This window comes from Macaca thibetana, chromosome 18, assembly GCF_024542745.1.
Source record: "Macaca thibetana thibetana isolate TM-01 chromosome 18, ASM2454274v1, whole genome shotgun sequence".
Taxonomy (NCBI): Eukaryota; Metazoa; Chordata; class Mammalia; order Primates; family Cercopithecidae; genus Macaca; species Macaca thibetana.
In genome coordinates, this window is record NC_065595.1 from 17,143,078 (window position 1) to 17,166,661 (window position 23,584).

Here is a 23,584-nt window from a genome sequence, read left to right on the forward strand (position 1 = left end):
GGCTCACACCTGTAATCCCAGCACTTTGGGAGGCTGAGGCAGGTGGATCACCTGAGGTCAGGAGTTCAAGACTGGCCTGGCCAACATGGTGAAACCACATTTCTACTAAAAATACAAAAATTTGTCGGGCATGGTAGCGGGTGCCTGTAATCCCAGGTACTTGGGAGGCTGAGGCAAGAGAATCACTTGAACCCAGGAGGCGGAGGTTGCAGTGAGCTGAGATTGCGCCACTGCACTCCAGCCTGGGCAACAAGAGTGAAACTCCAGCTCAAAAAAAAAAAAAAAAAAAAAAAAGAGGCTAATTATCCAACTGTAGTTCCCTCTTGGGTTTCCCCAAAGGAGGAAGAGATGTCTACTGAGATTTGAAGAGAGGACAACCACAGTTTTCCCCTTCTTTCAAGGTGTCAAGCAGCAAACTGCTTGTTTAAATGATCATTGACAACGCAAACAAAGTAAAAACAAAACAAAAAACACCAAAAAAACAAACAAAAAGCTGTCGAGAAACCTTTATTGGCAAAACCAAAGGGTAAAAAAAGCAAGGGGAAATATCAAGTGAGGGCAAAGCATAGCCTGGGACTACTGGCATGCTGTCCATTTTCTATTTATTTATTTATTTATTTGTATCTTTCAATGACTCTTCATTTTTTATTTCTGGATGCAGGTGGTAGTCTGAAGGTGTGTTCACTTTAGAACAATTCAAAGGGTTGTAGTGCACTTTGCTGTCCACACATTGTACTATGTGACACAATTGTGGAAGGGGGAATTATGCCGAAAAGCCCACCCAGATCTACTTGGTTACTTGCTCCATTAAGACACATTGAGTAGATAATAGACATTAATACACAGAGATATTAAAAACTAATCTTAGATTTCACATTAGTGTTCAGAAATGAGCAGTTTCACATACCGGTGTTTGTAAGGAAGACATAAAAGATCCTTTGATCTAAAAAGTAATGATCTCCAGAAAGAAACTTTGAGTGCGCTAAAGAATACACGAATTCCCCTCTGCCCCAACACAATGACATACTGTGCAAAGTCCATGGAAATCAGGGAGTAGCTGGAGCCCAGGCAGAACTAAGGCACACCTCCTCAGGTTATTCTGCCTTTTCTGAGCAAAGAGAACAGAGTTGTTAACTCTTCTCTAGAGAGCACAAGGCCAAATGACACCGTAGGGAATGGGGAAAAGATCAATGTGTCAGATCCAGAATTTGAGTTGATGCTGTTTTCTGTCCCAAAGAAAAGCAGGCAGAATGGCAGCAACAATTCCAAACCTTTTATTTTCCATGAAGAGTATTCAGCTAGTCGGTGGTTCTGAAGCCTAGACACATATTAGAATCACCTGGGGGAGATTTTAACACATTCTGATTTAATGAGTCTAGGTTGGGAGACTTTTAAAAAATTTTCTTTACCTTACTGATTCTAATGTGTGCCCAGGGTTGAATACTAATGTTAGCTATTATTAGATCTACCTCCACTTTCTGTTCTTCCCCTACTTTCAGACTTCTGTGTTCTTATACTTCAGCTAATTAAATTATGACCATTCTAATTTATAGGATTCTTTACCTGTCTAGGTACTAATTATTAGCGCCTCTTCATATAATACAAGCAAGCCTGAAAAGCCTGGTTACATTTTTCAGGAAAAATCAACATCTGTATCTAAGAGAGGGGAGGGTGGGGAAAATGGAAAAGAAAAAGATATTAAGATGGGCAAGTTCTGGTGGCAAGACAAGCAGATGACATTAGAGGCAATGGACATCAAACTCCTGCCAATCTAATTTAGATTGTAAAAATAGCTCCATAGTCAATAACATGAGTGATCTTAAATATGCACAATTAAGCTACTTCTCCTTTAATACTATCTCTGTTTTGCTTGGTAAACAAGCGTCAGAGAAAGATAAAGGGGCTTTTCAAAGGAGCAGGGATGCATTTCAATACCTAGGCCTTTTCCAAACCCTGGAGTCTTACACAGATATAATGTGTCAGTTACCTTGTATCCTAGCAACGACTCCTACTAAGGGAGACTATGTGATTCCAAACAGGGCCTTCCCTTAATGTTCAAACATAAGTCATGAGGGAGCCTCACTCTGGGGAAACTTGGAATACTCAAAGAAATTTTACATGAGAAAAGTGGGTGCTACAGCACTGAGTTTCTTTCTACCCAACTAAAGGAGTGAGACAGGCAGGAGGCAGTTCTTCCTCTGAAGGTTCATCTGACTTACTTGTTTTTTACCCCCGAAGCTTCAGTGTAACCATGACTCCAAACAGCTGGGGCTCCAGAAGCGTCTCCTGTAGAAGGCTGATCAATCTTGAAACAGCGGATATTACTAACAAGAGAAACAGGGAGGGAACAGGAATCATCAAAACCAAATGTGTGCAAATTGCTATCTTTATCCGAGAAATTAAAAAAATACCTGTTAAGCACTCTTTACTTACCATTTCTTACTGTGTTTAATGTGTCTGAAATACTTATCAGCAACAAGAACCAGCTACTCATTGTAATGAAAACGAAGGGGCATACATACAGAGCATGAAAATTACTTTTAATGAGCATCATAAAGCAGCTATTAGAGACTTTCACACATTCTACATTAGATGACTGCTCTCTCCTGGGAATGACAAGGACAGCTCTCAGCCTTGAAAACAAAACTTAAGTATTAGGATGGGTGTATTCTTACACCATGAATACTCAGAAAGAACAACAACAAAACACCTAAGCCACAATTATAATGCATATAGATGATGTGAGATAATTCTGCAATATTCATCTCCAAATCCAATTTCTGTCCATATAACCCCTCCAAATACTATCACGGACTTGCAGTTCCCTGGAGCTTCCAATACTCTCCTCACGGGTATAGCCAAGTATGCTAAGACTAATATCATAAAATAAAACATATACATAAAATTACAAAGTAAATGAGGAGTATTTAATAAATTACAAGTTAACTGTATGTATTTAAACTGGGAGATTTCTTACCTCACCTCAGCCCTCATATGCCATAATTGATCCAACAGGACCCAAGACAGAAACACTAAAGGGATAAATTATCAAATAGCGTTTCTTAAAAATCAGCCTCGCCGGGTGCGGCGGCTCATGCCTGTAATCCCAGCACTTTGGGAGGCCAAGGCGGGCGGATCACCTGAGGTCACGAGTTCCAGATCAGCCTGACCAACATGGAGAAACCCCGTCTCTACTAAAAATACAAAAAATTGGCCGGGCATGGTGGTGCATGCTTGTAATTCCAGCTATGCAGGAGGCTGAGGCAGGAGAATCACTTGAACTCGGGAGGCGGAGGTTGTGGTGAGCCAAGATTGTGCCACTGCACTCCAGCCTGGGCAACAAGAGCGAAACTCTGTCTCAAAATAAAAATAAAAATAAAAATAAAATAAATAAAAATCAGCCTCTAGAAAGCATTCTGTGCCCCTAAACAGGAAGTCATTAACAGATGTAAACTAGTCTGTTAAAAGGCTGGCTACCACAAGGTGAAATAAGTCCTCTTACTCGTAAATTGCCACTAAGTTTCCCCCTCATTATTATTTAAACAAGAGAAAAAGTATACGTACTATCTGTTGACAACTGAAGCAACACCTACATAGTTTTGGTCATAACCACAAGAATTAAAATTATCTGTTGGTACTCATTACTCCCAAATCTAACAAGTACTATATACCTTTCCTAAGAACCAGTTAAAGCTTTAAAAAGTAAATCAATATCTACCTAGTATTCCCTTTGAATCTAGAAATAACTGGTGGCAATTTTTCTGAAATTTAAAAATATATGGTTAAAGAAAAGTTTCTACTCTCAATTACTAGCAAACATTTACTTTCCATCTTATCCTGAAAAACATAAATCTAGTGTCAATAGAAAATTCCCAAATCAAGTTAATACCTTGTTTTACAATAAGCCTAGAGCTAAATCTAGAGCTAAATCTTTTTTTCAAAGTTTTCAATTCTATAAATAAAAGAGGCATTAACAAAAAAAAGGACAGTTCTCCATTATTTGCTCTCCATATGACCTGGTACTCAATTTTAACCATCTAAAATAGTACGCAATACAATAGGTTTCTTAAGACATATCCTAAGGCTCTTAGATACCATCCTGAAGTCTTGGGAAAAGTGAAGGCTCATTTTTAAAGGCATTTATAATTTTTACAGAACACAAAGTCTTCAGAGAAATAATTCAATTTCCTAACCTGATTATTAAAGGAAAAAAAAAATAACTCTTAACTGCCCCCTCTCCCAGCACACAAATAATTCTTTCTAGTGAAGCAGCAATTTCTCTTCTCTGTCTAGCTGAACACAGTGCGGCTGAGCAGTTATCCGAAGTGAACTGAATGCTGACTCTTGTATATCGTTGTCTTTTGAGATGGAGTTTTGCTCTTGTTGCCCAGGCTGGAGTGCAATAGCATAACACGGCTCACTGCAACCTCCACCTCCCAGGTTCAAGCGACTCTCCTGCCTCAGCCTCCCGAGTAGCTGGGATTACAGGCATGCGCCACCTTGTCTGCCAATTTTTTTGTATTTAGTAGAGACGGGGTTTCATCATGTTGGTCAGGCTGGTCTCAAACTCCTGACCTCAGGTGATTTACCCACCTCAGCCTCCCAAAGTGCTGGGATTACAGGCGTGAGCCACTGTGCCCGGCCATCTTGTAGATCTTTAAATGAGTCAGAGAGAATTCTGTGAACCACAGCTCAATCTCACAGAAGAGTCCTCATATGCACCTACCCGGCTCACATAAAACAAATAAACCAACCCTCTAAAAGTGCAAATAATATACGGAAAATCTTCCAAGTAATTAAGAATACACAGCCTTCCAGATGTTAAATGGAAGGTAACATTTTAAGAATATTACAATTTTTTGCTGCAGGACACTTTGGTCTGAGTACGTGAATATTTTAAAAAGCTTGACACAGTACAGCAACTGCTTTTAAGAAGAGTGTAATACCAAATTACGGTCCTTCAGCAGCACCAGTTTGAGGGGGAAAATGTTATTCAAGTATTTTATTTTGTATTTACTTGATATACTAATGAGTTTGAACACATTTTCATGTAACTATTTGTACTGTTTCTGTTAAATGTTAATGTCCTTTGTTTATTTTCTGTTTGAGTACTTTTCTTATAAGTACTTATCTTATAAGAACACTTTATAGTAAGCATATTAAAGCTTTTTTCATATTTTTCTTCCCAGTTTGTCATTTGCCATTTATATTTATTGAGTTTCTGAAATAGGAAATAGACATTTAACACTTTAATGTATAAAAAGTATATTTACATGTAAACATATGCAATGTAAATATTGAAACCAATCTACATGTACTGATTTCTTTTCTTGCCACTTACTCCCTTCATTTCTTGGCCTAAAAAGTCTTTTTCTAACTTGTGAAGATATTCACATGATTCCTTATTACTTTTGAAAATCATTTAATTTTACAGATTCAACTATTTCAGCTGGATTTTGGTGTGATATAAGAATGTAACTTTAATTTTCCTCTAAGTGGCTACTTCCATTTATTAACACATTTTGGTGCAATTATTTTTCAATTTTATTTGTAAAGAATGCTCAAAAATGTCTGTATCCTACATGTAAAAAATACTCAAAAGCTATCTGTTTAAAGATGACCTATTTTGATAATCCATTATTTTCTTGAATTTAAAAAGCACCTTAAAGATCATGTAGGCCATTTTTTTTCTCATAGGTCTGGACAGATGGAGGGGTTTAGGCCAAGGTTTCATACACGTGATCAACAACGGAGAGAACCTTGTTCTCTACGCCTTCCTCAGGACACTCAGGCAGTTTTTTTCAACTATGCATCAAAATTAATTTTCTCATCAAGTACTTAAAATGCCAACAAATTAGGCACTAATTAGGCCAATTCTATCCAGGAATCACTTTAAGTGCTTTTCAAACTTTGGTTTGCACTACAGCCTAGGATAGTATTAATGGACCATTCACCAAAAATCTACTGTTTTTTACTGATTTTCTTAAAATAATGGAAAATGACTTTCAGCAACAAATATTCCAACATTGAATAAACATATATTGCATGCATAATGACTAATGTATGACAACGTTTAAAACTACTACTGATCTGATATACCCCAAAAAATTCTGAAAATTCAGAAAAGTTTAAAGAAGAAAATAAACACTACCCATAATACTATTATCCAGAGAATAACACCACTTTAACTTTTGTTATATATCCTTTTAGGCATTTTCTAGGTGTGTGTATGCATACACATGTACATATACCCAATGCACACAAATTTATATTGCAAAAATTGAATTATACTATAAAACTTCTTTGTTAATTTTATTAATATTTTCACTTAATATACTGTAAAGATCTTTTGAGTTAGCGATATAGGTCTAAATAATTTTAAATGGCTTTGTAATATTCAATTGTGGAACATTATTTAATTCTTAATAGACTATTTAGAGTTCTATGATGAACATTCTTATTAAGATATCTTTCCTACTGCAGACCTTTAAGGTTTTACATAGAAAACTCCAACCACTAATTCTTTATCAATATCAAGAATGAAACAGCATCAATGAACTCTTTCCCATACCGTGAAGATCTAACTGCTGGTAGGATCTACCTACTCCACATCCTCAGTCTTATTTTAAAAAACCTGGATTTCAGTGCCACACTGTTAGTTTTCCCTACATCTCTTTTAAAATCCTTCCTTAACATTTGCATTAACTGTCACAACCACGTTATCAGTGACTACTGAGATTTAAGTTACATCTTGGTTGTTCATTGCTTCCCTGCATCTTGTATATCCTGTTATGTGTGTTAACACAGCTAACAAGTCAATGATGCTTCATGTTTTGTTTCCCATTTTCACTGAGATATGAAGCCCACTGCCAGTGGACAATGATGGGGATACAGTGCTTTACAGAATACTTACTTCAGTAGTTCCAGGGTTTTGTGATCAAGGACAAGGCGAGGGTTTCCGGTCAGGTCTAGCTCCTGCAGTTTGGGAGGCAGGTTTTCTGGTAATGTGACTTCGCTTAGCTCATTACAGCTCAGATCCACACACTGAAAAAGGAACAAGTGCAAACAAGAAAGAGATGGTCTAGAGAAGTTCTTCATGGAGTTCTATACTCCTACCCTTTGCATGCAAATCCATCTGATCATTCATTATAATATACTAGACAAATGTGGAAAAGGAGGCTTATCTGTTACTTTGCCATAAACATTTAAAATAGATTTTGCTAAATGCAAAAAAAAAATTTTTTTTATTTTCTTTGAATAACAGAAAATCCATGTTCTTTATTCTTCTCATATTTTCCACTTACGTTTATCTCCACGTTTAAAATCAAGCATTAACTAAAAAATCCTAATAGATTTTCTTATTGCTCACAAAATCTCCATGCCATGAGAACTACAGCTCAAACATTAACATGAACTTTAAAGGAATTTCTTAAAACAAAACTAAAAACAAAGAAGGCTGGGTACAGAGGCTCACGCCTGTAATCCCAGCACTTTGGGAGGCCGAGCAGGGTGGATCACTTGAGGTCAGGAGTTTGAGACCAGCCTGGCCAACATGGTGAAACCCCATCTCTACTAAAAATACAAAAATTAGCCAGGTAGTGGCACACGCCTGTAATCCCATCTATTCAAGGTGGTTGACACATGAGAATCGCTTGAATCCAGGAGGTGCGCAGGGCACAGTGGCTCACGCCTGTAATCCTAGCACTTTGGGAGGCCAAGGCAGGCAGATTACCTGAGATCAGGAGTTCGAGATCAGCCTGGGCAACACGGTGAAACCCCGTCTCCACTAAAAATACAAAATTAGCCGGGCGTGGTGGCACGCCTGTAATCCCAGCTACTCGGGAGGCTGAGGCAGGAGAATCACTTGAACCTGGGAGGTGGAGGATGCAGTGAGCTGAGATCACGCCATTGCACTCCAGCCTGGGCAACAACGGTAAATCGCCATCTCACCAAAAAAAAAAAAAAGAATCCGGGAGGTGCAGGTTGCAGTGACCAGAGACTGTGCCACTGCACTCCAGCCTGAGAGACAGAGCAAGACCCTGTCTCAAAAAAACACAACAGAAAACAAACAAAAACAAAAAAACAAGCAAAGAAAAGAACACGTAAAATGAGGAAAAGGCAGGTAACACACACTCAAAATGAGAAGATATTTCAAAAGAAGCTGAATAAGAAATTGGCAAAAGCTACACGAGCAGGTAAACCTGCCTAATCTGTGTCAAAAAAAGGGGCTGAGTCAAGTATGGATCCTACCCTCAAGGCATCAACATCTGGACTCTCCAACAGGTCCTGCCTAATTTAACTTGAAAGAAAAATCACAAAAAGGTCATGGTGATTACAACAAAAATCAGGTTTTACCTGTAAGTGGAAATGATACCTCCTTTCTCACAAAACTGATGTAAAGCTTAAATAAGGTGTACTGTAAAAAGCGGGGCTGCCCTTGTGTTCAGGGAGCAGGGAACCTAGGTGGAGAAGGCTCACTATACGCAAGAGAAATGGAGTGGTCAGCGCTCTAGATATGAGAATGCAGAACCTATAGGTTCAATAGTATGGGGTGGAGAGCATTCAATTATCTGGCTGAATTAGTACCTTATTATAAGTTTCAAAAGTGCTTACAGAAATGATCAAAAGAGGAATTGTTTTCTCTCTTCAGTTCTTTAAAAAAAGGGAGGAGGGAGATTATACTCAAGAACTTCAGGATCTTAAAAGTAGACAAAATCTTCCTTTTATTTGGAAAAATTCTCAAAGAACTTAAATCTAGTATGGATTGGGGAAGGGTAGAGACTGGGTAAAATGAAAACCTGTATTTTTGGATAAATATATTTTCATTAGACTTCAAACAACACAATGCTTTCACACAAAATATTTCATACTGTTGCTTCCAAATAATAGCAATAAAAAATTGTATTGCCATTGTAAATCATCATATTTTATTATGAGAGCATTATAACCACATTATCCATAAAAAGCTGAGCAAAAAGAAAAGCTCAGAAAACATATCCTTAAATCTACCACCCTAACACAACCAGGGTTAGCATTCTGTTTTTGTTTTTTTTTTTTAGCATTCTGGTTTTTTTTTCTTATAGCCTTATTCATATATAATTTTTAAAAGCCTTAAAAATCTCAAACGTAGGTGCAATTTCATTACATTTCACTTACTCTTCTATCGCTCTACTGCAACCATTTTCCCCACCTTTATTCCCATCTGCTATGGTCTGAATGTTTGTTCCCCAAATTTTCATCATATGCTGAAACTTAATCCCCAACGTGACAGTATTAAGAAGTGGGGCCTTTGGGAGCGGATTAGGTCATAAGGGCTTTGCCCTCATGAATGGCATTGGTGGCCTCATAAAACAGACCCAGTGAGCTTGTTCACTCTTTCCACCAGACAAGCATACATGGAAGGAACTATCTATGAGAAATAGGGCCTCATCAGACCAAATCTGCTGACACTCTCATCTTGGACTTCCCAGCCTCTAGAACTGTGAGCAAGAAATTTCTGTTGTTAATAAGTTATCCAGTCTAAGGCATGTTGTTATAGCAGCCTGAATGCCCTAACATACTACCACCTTTCATAGCCCCATACTACTTCTAGTAGATGTACATTAATTTACTTAACCTCAATATTAATATTAGAGAAAACGGTCATCTCTTTTTTTTGCTTTTTTTTTTTTTTTTCTCTTTTTCAATTATAAATAATGGTTACATCAACAGTCAACCAGAGTTTAATGAAAAACTGACACCCGATAATACTGGTTAATAATGGGACATGCTACCAACATAGTCAGTACACATCAGCAACGCAGGACAACAAATGGGGATATATACAATCTACTGAACACTGATGGGACAGGAAATAAAGAGCTAATAAGTGTGAGTAATTTAGGATGCAAGTAGTTGACAGAGACAAATTCAGAGTCAGAAAATGCCTTTGGTCAAGGATTAAAGGCATTCTGCAGCAATACTGAATTTTATGAAATTGGTAAAAATTTGTTCTACAGATATAAAATAGCTCATTCTCTAAATTATCAAATTATGAAATGAGTTCAGTAGGGTAACTAATTACTTATGAAGATAATGCTGGAGGCTGTAACGCAGACCTTCTTAGAGATGATGTTCCTGTGCCTCCCCTCTGCCCAGGACTGTCTGCTCCCCAAGGCTCTGTGACAGTCTTTGATTCACAGTCTTTGATTCACTGCAGCCGGTTCCTTTCCATCGAGCTCCACCACCCTGGACTGACCTGCGTCCCATTTCCCCTGGAAGGCTCCGGCTACACCGGAAATTTGCTTTTGGTCTTGCTTCCCTCGATGCACTCCTCGTATGCTGTCAGCCTCGTATGCTGTCAGGTTGGTTTCTCAGTGTGGTTTACTCCACCTGCTCACATTCCAGCTTCAGTCTGTCAGCCTGCTCCCAGGTGTCCTTCAACCCGACACCAAACTCCTCAGAATGTCCAACAAGGCATCCCCAACTTTGTACACTAGCTTCCTCACACTCCATGTTCCACCCATGCCAGAGTGCCTGCACCTCGTGCATGTGACATGCTTTCATCTGTCTGTGACTTTACACATGCTTCTCTCTGTGCTTGGAACCCTTTTCTTCATGCTTTTCTTGCTTTTTATCTGGTGCAATATGCCTGATTCCTCTTTTTTTTTTTTTTTTTTTTGAGACGGAGTCTCGCTCTGTCGCCCAAGCTGGAGTGCAGTGGCCAGATCTCGGCTCACTGCAAGCTCCGCCTCCCGAGTTCATGCCATTCTCCTGCCTCAGCCTCCCGAGTAGCTGGAACTACAGGCGCCCCCCACTGCGCCCGGTTAATTTTTTGTATTTTTAGTAGAGACGGGGTTTCACTGTGGTCTCAATCTTCTGACCTTGTGATCCGCCCGCCTCGGCCTCCCAAAGTGGTGGGATTACAGGCGTGCGCCACCGCACCCGGCCCTGATTCCTTTTAAGACTCAACTCAATGCCAACTCTACTACACCCTGTTTTAATTAGGTGTCCCTTGTTATAATTATCTGCTTACTTATTTCTTCCATGAGACTATGACCTCCTGGAGGGCAGGGATTGCTGCTGTTTCTCCCCGGATATCCTAAGCGCAGTGCACTGGGAAGTGTAGATGCTCAACAAATGGTTTCATTAAAAGGATGAACAAATGAACAAATGATTGCCTGGCACGTAACAATTATTCTGTCAATGAATTTATGGAGGACTCTTGTAAGGTGCTTCAGTAATTAAATCTGCTAGGATGGGAACTGAGATACCAGTGCTTAGGTTAAGTTCAGCATAGAATAAATAGCATTGTAATGCAATTTTAATACATTTTAAATATCATTGTTTATTTCTACATAAGAATGCAACTATTTTCTTTAACAGCAGATAAGCAAAAACACCCTTTTATACTTCTGCACACAGGAAGGAGGTTTGTTCACAGAAATTATAGAAAGTTGAAAAAAAAATTACAGGATGTTGGTATCTGGTGCTGCCCTCCCGGTGTTAACACAGTGAGCAACACACTTAGAAGCACTCTGTCATGTTGTTTTAATAGTCCTCAACATAGGCTGACTGCTGAGGTACTCCACAAACACTTGTTGGCTGAATCATTATAATGGTTACCACTAAGCAAATAGAAAATATTTGAGTGAAACTGGAGGAAAAAAATGACACTTTATATTGTTAATATATGTACCTCTATGGTTAGTGTACTACAACTTTCTTAAAAATATATTAAATAGAATGTTAAATCTGGCTAAAACACAACTAAAAGAAAATTATCTTTCCCTCTTTCAGGCCCACTCTAGAATACAGCTAACAAAAATTACTTTGTTACAATCAAACTTCTGGTAAGAATACCCAAAAAATCATGCAACCCTCAGAAAAAGTGAGATAACTCATAGCTGAGAAGGAACTCTTGATTTAGAGGAAAATCATTACAAACACATTTAGACAAGAGCATAAAAACGTCATTACATCTTAAAGAAAAAGAAATTCAATTTGATGTAGAGTTTAAGTATAACTATCACAAAAGCTGCATGGAGCCTATCTTTATTATGTTTTCTTCAGAACATTACCACAGAAACAGGCATATCAATGTTCATAGCAAAGTATTATATATCATCTGCCAAACAGCTGCCTGTACTGCCTTGAAATGGCAACTTAACCTACTGGCTGCTAGATTCTGTAACACCCTACTTCCTTTCTTCCTGCAGACTATCCCCAGTCCACCACCTCCACCGTGCTCCCCAATGACACAGTCAGTTCCAAAAATGAGGATCCCAATCACAGTCTGGATTTCCTTGCCCTTGCAAGGTAAAAGCTGCTGGTGTATAACATATTTCCCTGCTGACTTCATAAGAAGTAAATAAATGCAAGTATTCATTTAAAAGAAATTAAGGATCTACAAATCGGCAGGCAATAAGCCAACATTAGGGACATACGGCGATGGCAGATACAGTCCCTGCCCTTGAGGAACTCCCAGGATAGTGGGGGAAATAAACAATACACCTTTAGCTGGTATGATCAACCAGGTCATAGCAGCAGAGGGACAGATAACAAGACCCCACAGAGGCCTTTCCAGAGAAGATTTCTGTGCAGAATCAAAGTTAATCAGGCATGTGAGAACAGGTGGACATCTAGGGAGAGCTAATAGCAGGTACAGCAGGAAGGAGACAAGAATAACATTTGTGTGGCATATCAGGAAACTCGCTATGAGCGGTTGCTGAGGCTGGAGACTGTTGGGCCCCAGAGCAGAAGATAAGGCTGGACAGGCAGAGGAATCAGACAATGAACTGTGGATCCTATAGACTGTGTCTCATACAGAGGCAGTCTACATTGCCTCCCTTTCTTACGATGCTATAGGAAGCCGAACATTTCAGCTTAATAGTAAAATAAATATACACATATATGTACTATTTCTCAATATACAACTTTTAGTCAAATTCTCTTAAACTACTATACATTCCCGGTGTTATAAAAGGCTAAGTGATCCCTAACGTGGGACGTTCATACAACTAAGCAAGTTTATTAACTGAATAAGTCGGTCTGAACTCACCTTTTACGCCAAACACAGACCTGAGAGTCAAAGTGTAGTACTATTTTTCTACATAAAATCGTATTTATGCCTGTGTGCAGTGGCTCACGTCTGTAATCCCAGCACTTTGGGAGACTGTCATGGAAGGACTGCTTGAGGCCACAAGTTCAAGATCCACCTGGGTAACACAGCAAGACCATTTCTACATAAATTTTCAGAAATTAGCCAGGCTCCTGTTCACCTGGAGTCTCAGCTACTCACGAAGCTGAGGTGGGAGCTTTCTGTGAGCCAAGAAGTTGAGGCTGCAGTGAGTTATGATTGCACCACTGCACTCCAGCATGGGCAACAGAGCAAGACCTTATGATTTTTTTTTAAAACTCATATTTATATATAATTACTGAGAAATGTGCATTAATGTTTAAACTTCCTCACCTTATAGGAAGCTGCAAAGAAAGACCTTTAATCTCGTATAAAGCATTCCTTTTAAATTTACATATGGTGTCTCTATGATTTTCTCAACTGCATTTTAGATTTGGGAAGCCTTGAAGAAACCTTGGGAAAAGATTTCTTAAAATTGGCAAGCATTTGAGGTGATAAAAATGACAAGCAGGGTAACAATCCTTAGTATTCTATTTGCTCAAATACAGAATTTCCTCAAACACTAAAACTAAGTTATCTGCAAATTTTGACTTTAAGAAAATGTATCCTGTATAAACTGGGCAATTTCTTTACATCATACACTTCTTTTTTTTTCCTCAAAGAGATAAGGTCTTGCCATGTTGCTCAGGCTGGTCTTGAACTCCTGGCCTCAAGCAATCCTCCAACCTCAGCCACCCAAAGTGTTGGGATTACAGGCATGAGCCACCGTGCCTGGCCCATCATCACTTCTTCAAATTGATTATGTGTGCCCTTGGGGGTACTCAATGGTATATTACAAAGTTATAGGATGCTTGGCACATGCATCTGGGGGCTTCAGTTTTACTCAGATTGAGGAGGGAAACAGCCATTATTTTTACATTAAAACAAAGAGAAATGATAAAAAGTAGAACGTAAAATGAGCATGAATTTTTAGACTGAAAAAGATACATGAAAAGAAATTTATAGGTGATTCCAGGCGTCTCCCAGATTTCTGGGTGTGTGAGTGTACTTCCCTTTGCCCTCAGGGATCTGAAGAGCACCATAGTAACCACCTCACAGACTACTTCTTCTGAGGACTCTGAGTCATGGTGCTCCTTTCTCCAGAAGCCTCTCTAAAGAGATGCCTTCTAAAATGCATGAGCTCATGAAGGACTAATTGTTCGTCTGTATAGATACGTAACTTATTCCGTAAAATGTATGCAATATTTTGTTAGAATGGGCATGGCTCTGAATTTAGAAAGATCTGCTGAAACCAGAGTTAAAAACAAACACACACAAAACTACCCTGGGTTAACTCATTACACCAATTTTGAAAGAGAGAATATGCAGTCTTAACTTCCTGCTAGTCTGTTCCTGGTGAGGCTGGGTGCAGAGTGGCTTCAATGGCCACTTTCCAGTAGACACTGGTTGCTTCCTCTTTCCTTAGCCCTTGTATCGAGCCTTGTCTCAAACAGGAATTGACATTAGACTCCGCAACGGTTGGAACATTTCCTAAGTAACTATTACTTAACTTGATTCCAGCACCATAATAATGACTGCTCCTGGTTTCAGGTTTCTGGATAAGCATTATGCCAAGCTGATGTTTTTACGTCTATTAGGTCAACTACGCCACCCAACTGAAGTCTAAACTTGGTTCCTGACCTGTCTTCATATCCATTTCCTACTTCCCCAAGAATCAACCCACTTTCTTTCATCCATTCTGACCCAGTCATTTCCCCTTGTTCTTTGTGTCTTTGTGGCTGAGCTGATATTCTCTATTTCATTTGACTTTAGAGACAAGAACAACAAACAGGGCTTGTTGCCAGGCAAGCCAAGTCTGGCTACATGGTGACTATGGGATTGTAGTTTTCTCTGTAGCCGATTGAGAGCTGATCTATATTAAGTTTATTTTTTAAACTTCCTATAGCCATCGTCCTCAAGAGCATAGCATATTAAAACTCTTCATACTCTCTTTCCCAGTTAAGGTAACACAGATTTTAGATATGAGTTCACTCAACTTAGCCAAGCAGTTTATTACTGCATGGAACAAGCATGAAAATAATCTTCTAAAGATAATGAAAACATCTAAAAAGATGCATTCTTAGAATCAATAAGCCACAGGAACATGGAAATTTGACAAAGAAGTTGCTGATATGATGTTTAAATCCCAAATTACAAACTTCATTCACCGCATGTATCAACACTTATTTCACCTGCTTAAAATACACTTCAAAAAAGGGTTAGAACACCTGGCTCCAGCCTGGGTGACAGAGACCCTATGTCAAAAAAAGCAGGGCAAGGGTTTAGAATAGGTCACTATTTAGAAGTTACTCAACTAATAGCTTGGTTTTTGTTGCAAAATTACTATAATTACTAATGTGACTGCTATGCAGTTCAGTGGAAGGAGAAACAAGGGCCATATCCATGGCCACCTCTGCTTCTGAGGTTCCTCAGCCATGAGTAGCCTTAGCATGGACTTAGGTCCAGGTCCAGCCAAACCAAGTCTGGCATCTGGATAAGCATTATGCCAAGCTGATATTTTTACGTCTATTAGGCCGTGTGACTCAGCTCTTGTTTCCCTTACTAGATGATCGAGAGCTAATCTGTATCCAGAGGGAGGTCTGTCTGTTTTAGAACCAAAAGAGAACACAATCTACTCCAAGCAAAACTGGACTGGTGGTAGGAGTCTGGAAGATCAATGCGAAAGGGCTAAACAAAGGTGAGGACACTCGGGCTCACTGGAAAATTCTGAAAAACACGTTTTATTTTTCCTACTAATAACTTACATAACCTCCCTATCCAAATACAAAACACCTGATGATCACTTTACAGATCTCATTAGATATATCAAAATGAAAAAAATGCCAGTATTCAATTTTATCCAAGATTAGATGGTGCAAATAGTCTGTTTAAGGTCTACATGAGTAAGGGCCTAATTATTCAGATGTTTTAAAAACACATTTTAGCATACATCTCAGTATGGAGATTTGTTTGCTCTTTTAAACAGCAATTGTTTTTAAAACTTTGGTCACAAACCTGTGAATAATCACTTTCTTTTAATGTCTGAAAAGATAACAATGCTTGGTGAAACTAGCTAGTTAATAACACCATGATCTTATCTCTTCTGAAATGTTATCTGCTAAGTTTTTAAAATTGCAAGGATCTTAATACCTTTATGAGATGCTTTACAAGTAACATCTATTGCACTTTATTTTCAAGAAACTGTGTGAATGTAATGTAGGGTTATTAACTCAATAATAAAAATTTAATACAGGTTGGAAAATCTCATCGTAGAAATGAAATTACTCCATTTACATTAAAAATATGCTTTAAGGCACAGTTTGCAATGAAGACTTTTATAGGTATATTTATCATTTAAGATACAACACAATTTTTACAAGAAATTTTCTTTTAGATATTCAAATATACATAAATATTTACATTGCAACTTAAAATATTCTCATATAAACATAAAAATATCAATTCGGAGCTCTGAAATAATATAACTACTATCTTTTTCAAGAATATTATCTGTCCAGGGCTGAAACATGCATATGTTTATACATAAAGGATACTTGATGTTCTTCAGTCCCCCAAAAAACCCCAACAAAACTTATATCTACTGGTAATGGAAGAGCTCAATCTGAAAGAATGGATATTGTTAACATAAGAAAAATGCTAAGGTGTAATAGCTGGGGGGAAAATCAATCAAAGAGCAAAAAAATGGAAACCATTTAAAAATATGGGAAGTAAAACTGAAAAGGAGTTGTAAAGCAGGGTACAGAGAGAAGACAACAGGGGAAGGAATTCAACAGCAACAAAGGTACTGATTCTGTAATCCAGGAATCCAAGCAAGAGTCTAGAAGAGGATTAGTTTTCATACAGCAAAATTTGTATTTTGCAAAATCTAGTTAAAATCTAAAAACATTTAATTTCTTTTTTTTTTTGAGATGAAGTCTCACTCTGTCATCCAGGCTGGAGTGCACTGGTATGATCTCGGCTCACTGTAGCCTCCCCTGCTCAGGTTCAAGTGATTCTCCTGCCTCAGACTCCTGAGTAGCTGGGACTACAGGAACGTGCCACCACACCCGGCTAATTTTTGTATTGTTAGTAGAGACGGTGTTTCACCATGTTGGCCAGGCTGTTATTGAAAGCCTGACCTCAGGTGATCCACCTGCCTCGGTCTCCCAAAGTGCTGGGATTATTGGCGCGAGCTGCCATGCTTGGCCTAAATTTCTATTTGTATTTTATTTATTTATTTATTTGAGACGGAGTTTTGCTCTTGTTGCCCAGGCTGGAGTGCAGTGTTGCAATCTTGGCTCATTGCAACCTCTGCCTCCCGGGTTCAAGCGATTCTCCTGCCTCAGCTTCCTGGGTAGCTGGGATTACAGGTGCCCGGCTTATTTTTGTATTTTTAGTAGAGACAGGGTTTCACCATGTTGGCCAGGCTGGTCTCGAACTCCTGACCTCGTGATCCACCTGCCTTGGCCTCCCAAAGTGCTGAGATTACAGGCGTAAGCCACCAAGCCCGGCCTCTATTTGTATTTTAAACCAGATATTTAAACAAACAAAAAACCCCAGAACAAGAATCTAAATCTACATTTAAGAATTTACAACATTAAAAGACGGGTACAGACACTAAGACGAGCAAATAGGAGGTTTAATCTTGAGACTCTCACTTTCTCTTGTGCTGGAATTTCACCTGTACCACACATAAGAGACCAGTTTAACCACCCCCGGTAAAAGATGACACCGCACAGCCACTATGTCAAGTAATGGGCAGCTGAGGAACCCCTGGAAGGTCTAGCTGACAACATCTTTCCTGTGCTGAAGGCAAATAAACAATTTGCCTAAGTAATAAATTTCTTGGATTTTGTTGAGCTTCAGCCAAAATAGTTGCTCTATATAATCAACATTACAGATGAACCACAGTGAGGGCATGTGTTGATTAATAATGGCTAACATTTAGGGAGTTCTTCCTATGTGACACTCCTATTTCAAATGCTTTACATGTATTACTTCATTTCATCTTCACAACAATACTATAAAGAAAGTACCAATTCTTTTTTTTTTTAATTTAATTTAATTTAATTAATTTATTTATTTTGAGACGGAGTCTCACTCTGTCACCCAGGCTGGAGTGCAGTGGCCGGATCTCAGCTCACTGCAAGCTCCGCCTCCCGGGTTCACGCCATTCTCCTGCCTCAGCCTCCCGAGTAGCTGGGACTACAAGCGCCCGCCACCTCGCCCGGCTAGTTTTTGTATTTTTAGTAGAGACGGGGTTTCACCGTGTTAGCCAGGATGGTCTCAATCTCCTGACCTAGTGATCCACCCGTCTCGGCCTCCCAAAGTGCTGGGATTACAGGCTTGAGCCACTGCGCCCGGCCAATTCTTTTCTTTATTTAACATACGAGGAAACAGAGCAGTGAATTTTCAGCTGGGATCCAACTGGAGGTCTGTCTCCCTTCAGAGCACTGCTCTTCCTCAATGTGAAAGTTGCTACACAGAAAGTAAAAATTCTGGACATTTTTTTGTTGTTGTTTGTTTTTTGAGACGGAGTCTCGCTCTGTCGCCCAGGCTGGAGCGCAGTGGCGCGATCTCAGCTCACTGCAAGCTCTTCCTCCGGGGTTCATGCCATTCTCCTGCCTCAGTCTCCTGAGTAGCTGGGACTACAGGTGCGAGTCACCAAATGCGGGTAATTTTTTATATTTTTAGTAGAGACAGGTTTTCACTGTGTTAGCCAGGATGGTCTCGCTCTCCTGACCTCGTGATCCGCCCGCCTTGGCCTCCCAAAGTGCTGGATTACTGGTGTGAGCCACCGTGCCAGGCCAAATTCTGGAAATTTATAACAAACATCTTAAAATGCCACTGTGATGTATGAGATAGTGTTCTTAAAGCCCAAGGTAAAACATTTCGTGACTTAAAGCACAGATGCACATACATGCGCGCGCACACACACACACACACACACAATGGCTTGTACACATCTCAATCATATAAATGTGTAAAAACTGTTGGGATAAAAAGTTATGCAAGCCGGCCAGGAGTGGTGGCTCACGCTTGTGATCCCAGCACTTTGGGAGGCCGAGGCGGGTGGATCATCTGAGGTCAGGAGTTCAAGACCAGCCTGGCCAACATGGTGAAACTCTGTTTCTACAAAAAATTACAAAAATGAGCTGGGCATGGTGGCGGGCGCCTGTAACCCCAGCTACTCGGGAGGCTGTGGCGAGAGAATCGCTTGAACCCGGAAGACAGGGTTGCAGTGAGCCAGTATTGCACCATTGCACTCCAGCCTAGGCAACAAGGGTGAAACTCCATCTCAAAAAAAAGAAAAAAAAAAAAAGTTATGCAAGCCATTTAAAATGTCTTCAAATGTCTATTCGCTTTCTTAATCTGAAACACAAGGTTTATATCAGGAAGTGCCTGGAAAGTGAAGAATGGCTAAGTTGGACTACTCTTGTTCCCTGTTAGGAGATTAGAATATGCTCCAAGTCTGTAACCATCAAATTATTTTTCATTAAGCATAAAATCGATAACTAGAAATGCTAAGATACAAATGAAAAACTACATTGTATATAAAGAACTTTTTACTTCTGTACCATTTCTCTGCCAAAAAAGAAACAAAATAGGAACACATGGTTGTTACATGGCTTTCATTCTAGTGAACTGGTTTCATCCCGTGAGTCTACCTCAAGTCAGCAGTCAGGACTTGCAGACTACCTCTGCTACCAATCTGCTGTCTTAATTTACACAGATCTCTTCACTTTTCAGCACCTCAGTGTCCTTACCTATCAAATGACAATAATATCTGATCTGCCAATTTCATTCAGTTGAAATCAATGTTTGGTGACAGCAATGACGCTTTGTCTATATAGGGAATTACCACTAGTGGGCTACGATAGTGGGGTGTGCTATTTAACTAGATGAGTTGGTGGGGAGGGATGTGTAGTGGTACTGTTAACTTTTTCAAACTGCGATTACACCAGCCTCATCCTTTGAGCCTCATAACCACCCTGGAAATGAGTGGAACAACTATTAACAGATAAAGAAGTACAGGGTGGCTATGTGGGTAGCCTCATGTCATACTGTAAGTTAGGGACTGAGCCTAGAAATCCAATTTTCCCAAAACGTGCTCCAGTGTTTTGCTTTGTTGTTTTTTTTTTTTTTTTTTTTTTTTTAACTCTGCTGACTCAACAGTGTAGCCCATTGGTTAGGAAGGAGGAAGTAAGGGCTAATGGGGGCCTCCATTCTGAAATAAATCCAACAAAGATGCAAACGTCCTGAGTTGATGAATTAGCAAGTCAACTCTCTTTGCTGACCTGAAAGCCAGAGTTTATGAAATGAAACCACATACCTTGATCTCTGGGAGCTGCATAACTTCGGGAAAGACCTCGATGCAGTTGGAGTGAGCAATCACAGTGTGCACGCGCCTGCAATTCATGATCGTTGTTGGGATGGCTTTTAGCTTATTCCCACTGAGATCAATTTCTTCAAGTTCCTCCAGTTTCGCCATTTTACTAAAAAAAGAGAAAATAAAGCAATTTAAAAGAAAATAATATATGATGAGAATCAAAGGATGAATTAAATTGCTATGACTTTAAGGATTCATTTGTAACAGTCATTTTTACAAACAAGACCATTTTTTCACTATCATTTTGGAGTACTGAAATATTTTAACACCTCCTTTCCCACTACAGAACAAAAACTATTCAACTCTTCAAATTGTCAGCAAGAAGGAAAATGGGTGCCTTTTTCCTCCTAAAAGTCTGTGTGGAAATTAAGTTACCCTGGCAATAATCACGTTACTGTATAGCTTGGTCTGAACACTAATGAAAATACTATTGAAATGGGTCAAAAGCCAGCATTAATCCAATATAACTGCCTTAAAAGAGCTCAGAGAGTATGATTTCTTTGTAGTGGCACTGAAAACTCAAGGGGGAGGTAGAGAACAGATCTATAGTTCATATTAAGATAAGCTTTTTCTTCAACCTCCACTCCCCCAATTCCTCTGACATCACTGATGAATACAAAGTGGTGGTAAGGAGCAAGGGGTGTTAAAAGCCCATATGGATCACCTCTTCGACTTCTGGCAGAGCGCAAATTCACACCAGGGCCAAAAGACATTTCTCTCAATTGTTGCTAAACATCTACCAAGAAGGAATCTCTCCAACCTTATCTAATAATATGTTCTAATGTAATTAATTTAATATTTCTGTTTAAGAATGTCTTTTATTGTTCAATCTTCCTCATCTATAATCTTCATCAATAATTACAATAACTAAAGAAAAATTCCAGAATCAGGGTTTCTTGCATTCTTTATAACTTTGAAAGAAAAACCAACACCTCCACCTCTGCAATCACTGTAATAGTATCTGGCACTGTTTTGACCCTCTTTCCACTCCAAGAAGCACAGGATTCCCCATTAGTGTGACTCAGACTCATAAGGTGAATAATAGTTTAAATTTTTTGGTATCATTTCTACCTGTTACAGTTTCATTTGTCACAGTACACTTTTAAACAATTTAACAAAAAAAAACTATTATTTTTCTGTCATATTTCAAATATAAAGATTATCTTGTTGATAAGATACAGTAAAAACTAAGTTTTTATCTTATGAAGTCAGACTTTTTAATATCATATACATCCAGTATGGTATCAGAATATACTACAAACAATCTGTACACAGACTATGAAGTAATTCATCTATGATAGCCCGAATTTCTAAGAATATTATTTAAATATGCTGTCATCACATTTTGAAAGAAATATAGTGCTATGGTTTGGATTATTTGTCCCCTCCAAATCTCATGTTGAAATGTGATTCCCAGGCCGGGCGCGGTGGCTCAGGCCTGTAATCCCAGCACTTTGGGAGGCCAAGACGGGCGGATCACGAGGTCAGGAGATCGAGACCATCCTGGCTAACACGGTGAAACCCCGTCTCTACTGAAAAATACAAAAAACTAGCCGGGCGAGGTGGCGGGCGCCTGTAGTCCCAGCTACTCGGGAGGCTGAGGCAGAAGAATGGCGTGAACCCGGGAGGCAGGGCTTGCAGTGAGCCAAGATTGTGCCACTGCACTCCAGCCTGGGCGACAGAGCGAGACTCCGTCTCAAAAAAAAAAGAAATTTGATTCCCAATGTTAGAAGTGGGGCCCAGTAGGGGGTGTTCAGGTCATGGGAGCAGATACCACATGAATGGTTTGATGCCCTTCCCATGGTAATAATTGAATTCACATGCTGTGCATTCACACAAGACCCTGGCATCTCTTTTGCCCTCTCTCTCACCATGTGACACAATGGCTCCCCTTCACCTTCTGCCATGATTGTAAGCTTCCTGAAGACTCACCAGAAGCAGATGCCAGCCCTGTGCCTTGAAACTAATGGGTAATGGTGCATGAAAAATGATTAAAAGCACAGAAAACAGGCCCCCAGAAGAAAAAGTTAAAGAAATTTCCAACTCACAACATAAAAAGAAGGTGGCAAAAGATGTGAAGACAAAATGACTAGATGGTGGTCACGTTCTTTAATTCAGCAACCATTTAAGTGTGGGCCTTGTGTGAAATGTGAGGCTGAGGGAAACAGCAAGGTCACAGACCCAGCTCTTAAGGTGCTCTGGTTTGCAGGGGAGCTACTGAGCCACATCACAACCACAGGGAGACAGAATTCATTCCTAGATGGATTTTTTACAAGGTGTGTTAGAAGTTTCTCTCCACTCAGCGTGGGTGATTACACCTGGCATGGGTCACTGGGGGTATATCCTCAGAATTAGAGCTGATGATCCTTTCCTCTGCAGGGTTTAGACATTCATCATCTGAAAGAAGACAATGAGCCCTTTCAGATAGGTTGCTGTTATGTGATTATCATGGTTTTTTCCAAAAATATAATTTCCCCATTCCATAGTGAAGTAAAAGTAGATGGAAGTAAGCATAAAATATTTTAATCATTAATGTCAAATGAGGAGGAAAGTAAGTATTTCATTACGCCAAAAACACAGCAATACTTTAAGTCAACACATACATGGGCCTTCCTTCTTAGCAAGGGCTTGAATAGAGTGGTAGCCCTGAAGGCAGCAGAGGGAGGCTATGATAGTGTTTTGGTCTAGCCCCAGTGCTGAGTTACAGTTACCACAAGCAGAATACCAGAAGGGTTAGTGTTTGCTTCTTTGATGCGTGGGTGTGTGTTTCAAGCCCTAACTTGTTAGATGGATAAAAGCCAATGAAATGGAAACAGGGTAAATCCTCATGGCAGGCTCAGCACATAGATTCACTCAAAGCTAGATATAATGTCACCGCTCCCCAAAAATTAGAAATTAAAGTAAAAACAAATTAAAAATGGACTCTTTTGAGCCATAATTTTCAATGTTACAGTTTCTATGGTAGTAGAGTCTACTACTGCTCTGTACATCATAAGTATGAATATAAAAGTTGGTAGATAATGAAGGATTTTCAGGTT

At 39.4% G+C, this 23,584-nt stretch overlaps 1 protein-coding gene across 1 annotated transcript in view; it reads right to left on the bottom strand.

The window, feature by feature from the left end:
- Positions 1 to 23,584, bottom strand: part of PHLPP1 (PH domain and leucine rich repeat protein phosphatase 1) — a 267,876-nt gene that overhangs the window by 14,290 nt on the left and 230,002 nt on the right. Inside the window, exons 12-14 of the mRNA XM_050767517.1 lie at positions 20,490 to 20,652; positions 6,914 to 7,044; positions 2,220 to 2,324 (exon numbers count right to left, since the gene is read on the bottom strand). Of these exons, the coding sequence (XP_050623474.1) occupies positions 2,220 to 2,324; positions 6,914 to 7,044; positions 20,490 to 20,652 (399 nt within the window). The remainder of the gene's footprint in view (positions 1 to 2,219; positions 2,325 to 6,913; positions 7,045 to 20,489; positions 20,653 to 23,584) is intronic.